This window comes from Mesocricetus auratus, unplaced genomic scaffold, assembly GCF_017639785.1.
Source record: "Mesocricetus auratus isolate SY011 unplaced genomic scaffold, BCM_Maur_2.0 Super-Scaffold_100007, whole genome shotgun sequence".
Taxonomy (NCBI): Eukaryota; Metazoa; Chordata; class Mammalia; order Rodentia; family Cricetidae; genus Mesocricetus; species Mesocricetus auratus.
In genome coordinates this window covers 71,641,261-71,653,066 of record NW_024429191.1, presented here as the reverse complement: position 1 = coordinate 71,653,066, position 11,806 = coordinate 71,641,261, and the positions used below count along the sequence as shown (strand labels likewise).

The 11,806-nt window shown below is 44.7% G+C and overlaps 1 protein-coding gene across 5 annotated transcripts in view; it reads right to left on the bottom strand.

The window, feature by feature from the left end:
* Positions 1–3,186: 3,186 nt before the first annotated feature.
* Ca10 (carbonic anhydrase 10) overlaps positions 3,187–11,806 on the bottom strand; it is a 497,907-nt gene continuing 489,287 nt past the window's right edge. For all 5 annotated transcript variants that reach the window (XM_040749478.1, XM_040749477.1, XM_013117703.3 and 2 more), the window contains 3 exons: positions 8,136–8,290; positions 6,139–6,313; positions 3,187–4,494 (listed from right to left, as the gene is read on the bottom strand). In XM_040749478.1, coding sequence (XP_040605412.1) covers positions 4,472–4,494; positions 6,139–6,313; positions 8,136–8,290 — 353 coding nt within the window. In that variant the 3' untranslated portion in view covers positions 3,187–4,471. The remainder of the gene's footprint in view (positions 4,495–6,138; positions 6,314–8,135; positions 8,291–11,806) is intronic.

Genomic DNA, 11,806 nt, shown 5'->3' with positions numbered 1-11,806 from the left:
GCTAGGCCTCTCATCCTCGGAGTGTGAACAGCTTTTCGGTGAGCTGATGAACTGCAGTTTTCAGCAGTCCCAGGGGATGCTGGTGGTTGGAGACAGGGGTTTGAAAGAGCTGAGGCTGGCTTTCCTGCCCATGAGCATGCATCCCCCAGTTGGCCTTCAGTCTTTAGGAAGCCAGTTCTGCATTTACCACATGGGAACATCATTGGGATTATGTCTCAGGTCCCTGAGTGGGTGAAAGGAGATGGGTGGATGGAAACACTTAGCACAAGGCCTGGGCCACAGGAAACGTGCTTTCCGGATGTGACTTATGAATGTTTCTTTGGCTGCAGTCTTGGCAGATTGTCCCTTATGTTCGAGCAGCTAGTTGTTGAAGGTATGAGAATGAGTTTGGGCTCCCAGAATCCTACTCTTAAGTTTTCTGGAGCAAGAAAACTAGGACACTGGTGTAGATGCAAGTACTCTGGGCTTCAGCATGAAGGGCCCACCTAGGGGTGCTGGTGGTGTTTTAACCACATGGTTTATCAGATTCCAGCCCTTGCAGAGCTCTCCTGCCTGAATTCCAGGTCACCATCACACAGGGATATTTAGTGCAGCCAGTTGTGGGTGTCCTGTTGTTGCCATGGAAACCAAACTGTTACCTAAGATAGATGGGAACAAGGTCTCCGATGACCTTAGAAACAGAAAATGTGTTCCCCAGAGACAGCTGCAAATTTTCAGTTTTCTCTTTGTATCATTGAATTTTCTCCTCCTGCTCTTGCATTCACATTTACCCTTTCCCCTGGTCTGTTAGGAAGAGAATGAGAGTCAGCACACACCCAGATCCCTCCCAGAAGAAAGGGTTATCCATTCCAGCCAGGTTTAGAGCCAGGTGTTGGGCAAATTCCACAGAACACAGCACACTGTGCCTGCTCCATTGTCAGATTCCTAGATGGCAAAATGTGTTCACATACTTTTGCTTATGGATGTCCTCACCAGGTCAAGTTCTCGGGGGATTTTTGATACTTCAAACTTTAAACACTTTTGCTTTTGAAGACCAGTGTGGTGGCTTAGACCTGTAATCCAAACGCTGGGAAAGCCATGGAAGGAGAACTGTGAATTTGAGGTCAGCCTGGGCTGCCGAGAGAGGTCCCATGTCAAACCAAAGTGGATCTGTACAAAAGCCAACCTCTTCTTCATTTTTTTTTTTCATTCAAGGTCTCATGTAGCTCAAGCTGGACTCAAACTCATAAACTGATTCTCCTACTTCTACCTCTCCCATTGCTGGTATTACAGGAATGAGTAACCATGTCCAGTTTACAGGGTACATGTTTAGATAAGCATCCTGCCAAGTGAACTACATCACAGTCTAGCTAATCTTCATTGTTCCTCTTTGGTTTGAAGGTGGAATGTCTGCTCTCTGCCTTATGCTTTAGGACCTTGGGGGACGTGGAGAAGGGCCTTTTTGAACTGGTCTCAAAGATGGGAGATAGAGACCAGTTGGACCCATTTCAAGTTCAGTCAGTTAAGGAGAAATTCTCCCAAGGCTCAGGGACACCATGGGCAGCTGATCACTTGGGTTTTCCTTAATCTGCCCCCACCTTTGACTAAAGAACACAGGGAGAGAGGTGGGCTGAGGAATGCCATTGTAGGAAGGTCACGGGAGGTTGTTTTGTCCCAGCCCCAGCCTGGGGGAGATGAGCTGACTTGTTCAAAGTCACGGAGGACACTGGTAAGAGAAAAGGGCCTGGGAGCCCAGGTCCTGCAGACCTGCTTCCTCCTCAACACCTGCTTATCCTGTCTGCACAACACCTGTTCCTTCTTGGTGTTTGTCTGACGTCCCCCGGTGATCAACACTAACCCTTTTCTATGAAGGGAGGCATGTATGGTATGGTTTTGATACTTCAGGTGACTAGGCCAAGCAAATGCTCCCTGGCCATCACCCCCAGGGCAGTCAAGTGCAGGTGTTGTGGTGTCATTAGCGGTTATTTGGAAGCCATGTCTGTAACTACTGATACACTGATGGAACCGCCGTGATGTGGACAGGTTGCAGTGTTGCAGGCCCACAGCCTAACTACCCTATCTTGGGTTAGCTTTAGCTCCCTTAGAAAGCCATGCCACTCTTTGCCCAGCGTTGTGTCAGGACTAGCATCTTGTGACAAGTAGGTAAAGCTGTTTTTGAATTTATTAACTTAGTAGATCACTAGCTTTCGCCAACTCCAAAGCTAGGAATGGCATCAGCTAGCATCTGAGACCCGTAGGAGAGATCTCCTCTTCTTGCTGTAACCACCACTCGGATATAGCCACCAATGTATTTTGTATTTGCCTTGATTTATGCCTATCTTCTCTGTTATGATTAAATTGCCTTCATGTGGTAAGCCAGATTTGCTTCCCAGAATAAACTCTTTTTCTTGTGGTCATAGCTGTAGGTTGGTTTTTGTTTTTTTCTTTTGTTTGCATTGACAGAACTCACAGACTAGGTTTTAATATGTCCAGTGTACAGTAAGTAATCTACACAGGGTCATGCGGTAGGCAGATAGTGGAGTGAAGTCAATGTACTTGCATATTTTTCAGTGTCATATTCCCTCATTGACTACATCACGGGTTTGGGGAGATTGGGGCCACAGAGCAAGCAGCCAGCCACACAGTGCAAGGCTGATTCCTGCTCGCTTGAAATCTTTTGTAGAGGATCTCTTTTCTGTAAAAATGAACCTGCTTAGAAGTAGACCTAGATGCCCACATGGCTCGGGTTGTTCTGTAACTCCTGCTAATGCAGGAAGTGGAAAGAGAAAGGCCCAGCTTAGCACCGTATTTTAATCATGAGATAACCCATGGTTTGAATTTTTCATTACCAATTTGCGTTTCCCCTAGATGGGGTTTCCAATACACCTACCTTGTCTGTGCTGTTTGGACAAACCTGCCCTGTCAGTGCTTCCCCTCTTGTTGGACAGTGTGGCAGGAAGGAGAGGAGAAAGTTATTTTTAATTTGGCAACCAACCGAACATCCGAGTCGTCCCTTCCTGCAGCTAAGCCTATATGTTTTCTCAACAGGGTACTAATTACCTGGTTCTGGGACTGGCCAGACAGCTTGTTCCCGCAGCTCTGACTGCCCTGCTGGCTGGATGCAATTGCTTGGTGGACCCAGCAGGACTCAGGGAACTTCAGCAGGGAGCATCCTCCTTCTCAATAAACTCAGACACGGGCATTGGGCAACTTGGTAAACACATTTATTGATTTTTTTTGACAGTAACCAAACACAGTGAGTGACCATTATAAACAAGAAAAGAAAGGCATTCGTTTGTACTTTGTGGGATCTGGCTGCACCTGGAGAGAAAAGATACCCCAATTTCCCAGGAATTTACAAGGCAAAGTGCATTCCTTCAGGAGCATCACAGGGGTTGGGGCGGGGAATGGCAGTTTTGAAACGCAAGGAATCTGTCGCCTACTATATCAGGCCAAAGCTCACCTGGGATGAATGACCGAGCCATGGGGTGGAATTAAAGGCATACTTGCTTAGCAAATGCATTCCTGCTTGCCACAAACTCAGTAAAACCGGCTGCAAATGAACATAACATGGAGATGAAGGAACACGGGAGATCCGGAAGGTAGCTGCGTGGGGCTAGGGTTTAGCCTGGCAGGAAGGAGAACAGACCAAAGCCAGAAAAATGAAATCAACGCATTAAACACATTTATTGGGCTGTTAACAATAACCAAACACAATGTATGACCTTCAGAAAACAAGAAACAGTGAATGGATCGATTCTGATCTCGGGCAAATCCTAGTACGGTTATGTGACAATAGGGAAATGATTCCATTCTTATAGTCTGCAGTGATATATATATACACAACGTATAGCTCTTTGATGTCTGTCCTTTTTTTTGAATATTTTCTTTTTAAATCATTGAGTAAACAGAAGAATCGTAATCTAGAAATAAGTGTCCTTGGTCAGCTTTGTCCTGGTTTACCTGTCACCAGCATCCTTGGAGTATCTTAGGACACCGTCAGGGATGATGAGATAGAGTCCACTTGATGCTTTTAGAGCGGTGTTTTCTCCCCTCTCTCTTTTGGAAGAATTTTTGTATGTACAAAGGCTGAGAAGTCTCATTGGATAGAGTTATTAATTCAGGAAAACAGTATCAAAATTGTAATCAGGTTAACTGGTTGTTTTCTTCTAAGACTTTGATGAATGAACCTTTGTTTCTGAGGCTTGACTTCCCATCATGGAGGTGATAAGATGTGTGTGTACTGTTGTGTGTGTGTGTGTGTGTGTGTGTGAGAGAGAGAGAGAGAGAGAGAGAGAGAGAGAGAGAGAGAGAGAGAGAGAGATGCACTCCTCTGACACATTTTGCAAACAGTTTTCATGAAGAAGGGACCAATCCAAAGAGTGAGAGGTTTAGGGGAGGAAAGAGAAGGAAGAAAGAGGGGGCATTCTGGGTAACGTCAATTCACAGTTGTAGAACTTCACTGAGGTGGGATTCTTCTTGGCTTAGTTCCCTACTTGAGGAGCCATTCGTTTACTGGAAAGAGAGAAAGAAACAAAACCGAACACACACATACACACAACACAAAACAAGGCACACCTGAATTAATGTGCACAGAGTGCAGGGGGCCTGCTCAAAAGCCTGCCTGTTCATTAGCATCATGTCTATTCCCTGCCCCATGGCTTTCTAGGCTTGTGTCTCCCAGAATGCTAGCTCTTGGCTACAAGAGCTTCAGGTTACTACTGTGAAGCCAAATGAATGAAAAGAATAAATGTACTTGTGTCATCAAGCTAGTCACACTTCAAATGGTCAATAGCTGAGATGGTTCTAGACTAGTTTTGTCATGTAGAAAGTCCTACTTGGGAGAGGGGCGCACTGGTTTAGACCAGAGATAGGGACACTTTAGTTAATAGCCTCAGTCTAATACACACCCCTTTATTTGCATATTGACTATAGCTGATTTCATGCTACATCATTTGCATGTTACCTATGGCTGACTTCATACTACTTCATTAGAGTGGGACAGAGACTATCTGACCTACAACGCCTAATATATTTGCTTGCTGCTTCTTTGTATTAAATGTGGCAAACCCTGATTGAGATCACAACTTCTCTGTAGTTAGGGTCACATCTATCTTCATTACCACTGTACCATAAGTGCCTGATACATAGTAGGTGTCCAATAAGTCAGTGAGGAATAAGGAGAAGGGTCAATGATAGAAATGGGCATTTGTCCTGTAGTGGTGGCAAAAAGGGATCAAGGACTATATAGTTTAGGCATCCTATGAGTGTCTAAGGGAGGAAAAAAGGATGAAAGGAGCCCAGAGGGAAGAGGACCAATGCAGTGGTATCTGCTTTCCAAAGCTGTCTGGAAATGACCACAGCCCTTGTATTTGGGGACCATGTCATTGTTATAAAGGACTCCCCCATTCAGACACAAGCTATGGTGACTGACAAGACTGCCAGGATGAGACTGGGAATGATGGGAAAAGCTCAGGGTAGAGTCACATGGCTTGTTAAAGGTAGGTTCTTGAATGTCTTGACTCTTAGTCCAGGACATCTCTGAAACTGCCCTGTTTGTTCTTCCCTTTCCACCCTGAGAGTACACCATGTTGACCGATGGATGCTTAGTCATTGTGTAGAAGAAAAGACAGAAGCCTGAGTGTGGACCAGCCAGTCACAGGAGACAGATGCCATCTTAAACACCCTTTTAGTAGGAATAATAAATGCTTATAGGGATGTGGCTCTAGGCAAAGATATGACTATTCACTCCTTGGACCCTAGCGCAATGTGTCATCTAGAGCATTCCATCCCTTTTAAGGAGACACACCGCTAAAACCTCCAATGCTTCTTACTGCTCTGTTCTAACATGGCCTTGGGGAAATCAGGCTTTCCCAGCTCTCTGATAAAATGTCGATAGAAAGGACTGTTTTGCTTGAACCAGAGGAGAGAAAAAGGTTTGATACATGTGACATTAAACATCTATACATCACATAAATCAAGCCTTTCAACCTTCATCTTCTTCATCTATGTATGACATGCGAAATTTGCTAATGGAGAAGCACCTTGCAAGTGTGTATGGCAGTGAATTTACCATCAGAGATCTTACAATGGGAGAGAGGCCTAAGCTAAAAGATGGACCTCTGGCCTGGGTACTGTTCCAAGAGCCCCGGTACTCACCTCTGTACTGCAGCTTCTGGGCCCTGTTGTTAGGACAGTCCTTCCCCTGTAAACTGAAGTTGATGTTGGTGCGGATACAGCGGTTGTTGAGTGGCTGCACAGGCCTAAAGTTGTCACTCATGCTCAGAAAGATCTGTGATGGCTGATTCTGGCTGAGGAGACGTAGGGAATGCATCTGAGGAGAGAAACAGCGGTGAGACCCAGCCACTATGTGGATGTGCTGGGAAAAAAAGGCTAAATAGGCTGTTGCCTGGTCAGACAGCATCCTCTGCTGAGCTGAGGTGAATGGCCCCACTGATGCCTTTCAGACATGGAGTGCATTTGCATGTAACTCACTATCTCATGGACTTTAAACGAGTCATTGATTCTCATCCTCAAATGTACCCAGGCAGCGGTTTCTGCTCTTTCCAATACCTTGACCCTACATGGTTACTACCCAGATCCTAGTGGTAAGTCTGCTGCCCTAAGCTGAACCAATGCAATTTCTGTCTTGTGAATACCTGGGCTGTTTTATCACATTAGTTTCCAGCCTTGAACTCTCTGAGATACTCCAGTATTTCCTAACATGTCCCTTTTCTGAGCTTGGGTGACCCAGAAGGAGTGATTGTTGTTTGTCATCCAACAAGTCCCACCAGGGTCAGGGGCTGGAAAGTTCATCTCGTCAGACTGTGAACACAGATCTTGCCAAGGAGATGGGGTTCTGCTTCACTTGCTCATCTTCCCTCTGAGACTTTCTGGATACGAGATATCAGTTGCTGGAGCGGGAACAGGTGCTTGCAATCTACCCTCATCATGGGGAAAAGAAGGATGCTGGCAAGCCAGGAGTGCACAATGAGCCACTAAGCAAAGCTGGCACAGCCTGGTTCCTGTGCAGTTCCAAGGGATAGACTACCTGAAATGATATTTAAAAACTCACACCCAAAGCAATTTTGTGAGATGCTGTGCACCATGTTACCCCTGCTTCGAGACTGACACGCACATAGAGACATAGGTTCTTTTTCCTGTCTCTAGTGCTAAGAGATCGAACCAAGGGTCTCACTCACATAGGACAAGCACTCTACCGCTGAGGTTCTCTTTAGCTTATTTAAAATACTTAGCTTAAAAAATAGTTAAGTTTTTGAGACAGGTACCTACTCAGTAGCCATTGTTTTAGGGCTGGCATAGACCTTGGGGTAGTCCTCCTGTCTCAGCTTCTCAAGTGATGGGGTTGCAGGAGTGAGGCATTGCATTTTTAGCCATTTGCACCTCTATCTGAACACTGAACACTCTATCTGTAAAGCGTGACTGTGGAACCAGCTCTGTAGTCTTATTTCCCCCAGGCAGGGAAAGTGTCTCCACAGTTCAGATTAGGCCACTTCAGACACTGGCTCTATAAACACAGGTGTTGTGGATTTAATTGTGTGCGCCCCAACTTGTGAATTGAAGGTACAGGTAATCTGTAGTACTCAGGATGTGACTTTACCTGGAAGTAGAGCTGCTTCTGATGCAATCAGCTAAGTTAATATGAAATAATTGAAGTTAGTGCTTTGATTTAGTACCACTAGGGTCTTTTTTGAAGAGGGTTGATTGTAACAGAGATGTAGTCACATGGAGAGCACCAAGTGACAGTGAAGGTAGAGATGTGGGGTGGCACATCTTGAGCCAGGGAATGCCAGAGATTTCTGGCAAACCACAAAAGTCAGGGATGTAGAAGAGATCTCATATACCCACAGCACTGACCATGCCCAAACTGCGGGTACGTGAGATCTCTCCTTAGACAGGGGCCAGGCATTGAGCAGATTCTCACATTCCTCAGAAGGAACCAACCATTCTGACTCCTTCATCCGGGTCTCTGTTCCCCAGAACTGCGAGGCAAACAGGTTTCTGTTGGTCGTGTCACCCAGTTTGCACTTTATGGCTGCACAAATACTAGTTAAATCAACATTGCTGACTGGGAATCTGCTCAGTCAGTCCTCACACATTCTTTCCATTAGCTAAAGAACCAAAGTTAAGCTCACCTGCATCCTGGTTATGTACACAGGCTTATTCATTATTATCCAACTCGCTGTCTCATAGCAGGGAGGGATAGTCATCGACCCATCATAAGTGATGAAACTAGAGGTCTCTGGATACAGTTCCTCTATATTAAGTCCCTGTAGTAAATATGCATCATCTAAAAAGGAAGGTAATAAAAGCAAAACTTAGTATCTTGATGATGAATTGCTGATACATCTTTATTATCTATAATATTAAAATACGCATACATTTTCAGAAGCGTGTATTTGTTAGTATCCTCAGTGACAAACAGTCCCATTGTTAGTCTCCCCACCTAGCTGGTGTCTTATTCTTTTTCTTATTTTTTTTAAACTACAGAATTTTATTTATTGTTTACAAACAGTCCAGGTGACTGAAGGCTGTCCTCCAGGTCATTGTTGTTTACACTCTGTGACTCAGACTCTTAGAATAGCTGGCTGTACTGTGTTATGGTTTGAACCTGATGGTTGCCTTGCGGTTTGGAGATCCTAGTGACAGAATGAAAAACAAGACGGTGACTCTAAAATTGTTCCATCCCAGAAGCAGCACGTCACTCACTTCTGTTCACATTTTGGTGGTCAAAGAAGTCACACAATTAAAGCTGGTGTCAGGGATTTAAGGAAGAAAGAAAGATGGGACTTTGAATACTGGTGAGTTGGAATAACACAGCCTACCAGAGGACTGTCTGCAGAGCCACAGTTTCCCCAACATCTGGCTGTACAGTGCTATGGTTTGAATCTGAAACATCCCCCCCCCCAGGCTTGTATCTTAGAAGGCAACTCTGAGCACCATTGCATTAGCAGCACACCCAGGCTCATGTTTGAAAGTTTGGTCTATAGCTTGTCATGCTATTTTGAAGGCGGTGGAACCTTTAATGTTTGGGGCCTGGGTTGCCAAAGTAGGTGGTTAACAGTGATGCTAAACCAGGCCGTAGTTCCAGCCTGCTCTGTCTGTGTCTTGTGTGTTGTAAGCTCCACCTCAAACTACCGCCATTGTGGATGGAATTGCTTTCTCTGCCATGCTTTCTCCATGCTGCTAGGCTAAACTTCTGAAGCCACAAGTCAAAATGAACAACAAATACAGGAATTACAGCCACAATGAAATGAGGAAGTCAAGGCTTCAGGGCCTGTTGTTCAGTTGCCATTATTATTTATAAATACGACCTGATTAAAAATACATTAAGAAGATACTTTTAGGGAGACATTAACCAGACCAAATCCTACCAGGAAGTTCAAAGCTCAAGTTCAATAGTTGACTTTCTGTTTGTGCTACCCCTGTAGGCCCATGCAGATAGTCTGATCTTCATATATTACATCTTTTGTTACTAAATAGCTTTTAAATTTTAAAAATAACATGCACACATATTAAGACTATGGAGATAAAAGAGAAAAAGGAGATAATTTAATCATGCCAAACAATTACTATTAGCATTTTGGTGTTTCTTTTCTGATATTTTTATTCAATGCATTGGTTGAAATTTTAGAAGATGATAAGGTATCAGGGTCTAAATTTTTGATATAGTCTACCATTCCTTTCTCCATACAATAACTTCTCTTTCTTTGATGAATACTATTGCTTTCTTCTCTCAGCTTCCAAAATGTGGCAGTTCATCATCTTCTTTTTCTGGCTTCTTCTCAGTTTCTGTAGCTTCTCCGGTTTCCTTACCTTATGTTTGCTTCTGTCTTTCAATGTTGTGTTCTTTGACCATCTGTCCAAGCCTCTGTCTTTCTCAGTCCCTAATCCCATCTTACTGTGGCTTTCATGTCCCAGGAACTGCAGATCTGTCTCCAGAGATGGTAAATGTCCCAGGGTGCTGCGAGCACCCACCATATGACAAGTCTAGCAGCCTGGAGAGCATTTAGTAGGGCACCAAAACCTGGCTGGCAGAGGGATGATATAGGTTCACTCCCAGAGTCCCTCTGCATGCATCCAACTCCCATGGAAAGAACTAACTCTGTAGTGCTGATGCCATCAATTGAGTGCGGTATTGTGTAAGGAAAGGTGTTCATACATATCTGAGATCCCATACTCAGACAGATGGGTCAGGCATATAGTAAAACATCCACAGTGATGGGAAGAATAAAGACCAGAGAGACAAAGTCCACAGCCATAGAGGAAGCTGGTGCTTGCAGGGTAGGAACTGAAACCCAGTTTTCCTGACCTGCAAGCCAAGGCCATTCATTAAGTCACCAGATATTCACTAAGCACCTATTTGAGCTGGGCCCAGGGTTAGGCCCTTAAGATACGGCAATGGACAGGGGAGATACAGTGCCTGCCTCATTCCCGTTGAAGACCCAAACAGCACATGACAATATACATATGTAGATGACAGCTCTGTCTGCTGCTGTAGGCACTCATGTGCCAATCTCTTTTTATAGGTAGAGACATTCCTCCAGCTTTTCCTTCAGGAATTGTTCAAATTTTCTCTGATTCGGAGAGCCATCTTTGCTAAGGGCTTTTAGTTTTAGTGCTCCTTGACTGTTACATGTGAGAAGACCAATCAAATTAGTAGTTTGAAATAATGCAAACAAATCTACCATTTATCCACTCCATCTAAAACCTTCTACTGTGGTGCAAGAACCCCTCCAGGGCTCCATCAGTGCTTGAAGTGAGATCTGCCCATCTGGGCTTGGAGGAAAACTTTACTGACACTAAGATCAAGGCTTTCTCCCTCCCTCTCTTGTCCTTTCTCTCTTTTCTTTCCATTCTTTCTTCCTTTCCTTTCTCCCTCCCCTCTTAAAATATTTTAGTTTCACTTATGTGTATGTGTATACATAGATGTGTGTACAGATGCTCTTGTAGGACAGAAGAGGGTGTCAGAACCCCTGAATCTAGAATTATAGTCATATGATGCAATTTCTGGGAATGAACTTAGGCCCTTTACAAGAACAGCAAGTACTCTTAACTGATTTCCAGTCCTTTTTTTCCCTCTCCCCTTTCTTCCTTTCCTTTTTAAAAAAAGACATGATGTCATGCAGCCCAGGCTGGTTTGAACCACTAATCATCCACTTCTCAAGTGTTGCATGGTATACGTTAGATGTAAACCACCATGCTTGGCAACTTTTAAAAACCTTCCATTTGAATAGAAACTGACACTTTCCATGGGAACTTTCCAAGGCCCCAGGACAAGTCCAAGAGGGAAGGAGCAACTGGAATCTGTCTGGGCAGAGTCTGTACTGTAGCCTGAGATAGCAGGTGTTCCTGTCACAAAGCCACAATGCCCACAGCACACAGTCACATGCTTGTCCTGAATTTCATCAGTCAGTAGCAAAATAAACTTAAGCTGGGTATCCTTCTCATCCTGGCTGCAACTGTTCCTAAGCCCTGATCATGTGCCAGTATCAAGCTTGGAGTGTATGAGCCAGGCATAATCAGGTGAATGCGGGGAGGAGTCACAGTGCTGTACACACTCAGAGAGGGCCATCAGCTTCCCCTGGAGTGAGGAGACTCAGGAAAGGAAGAATGAAGGAGCCACCCTGAACTGCATCTTGAATGACAGGAAGTGATCAGTATGTGACTGGCATGGGGTGAGGTGTCAAGGGGACTGCTGACAGAGGCATGCTGGAGACAGAGCTGAGGGAGTTTAGCGGGCTTTGAACTTAGGGACAGCTTGAGGATGGGCAGGATGCAGGTGGAGGGAAATGAGGCTAGCAGG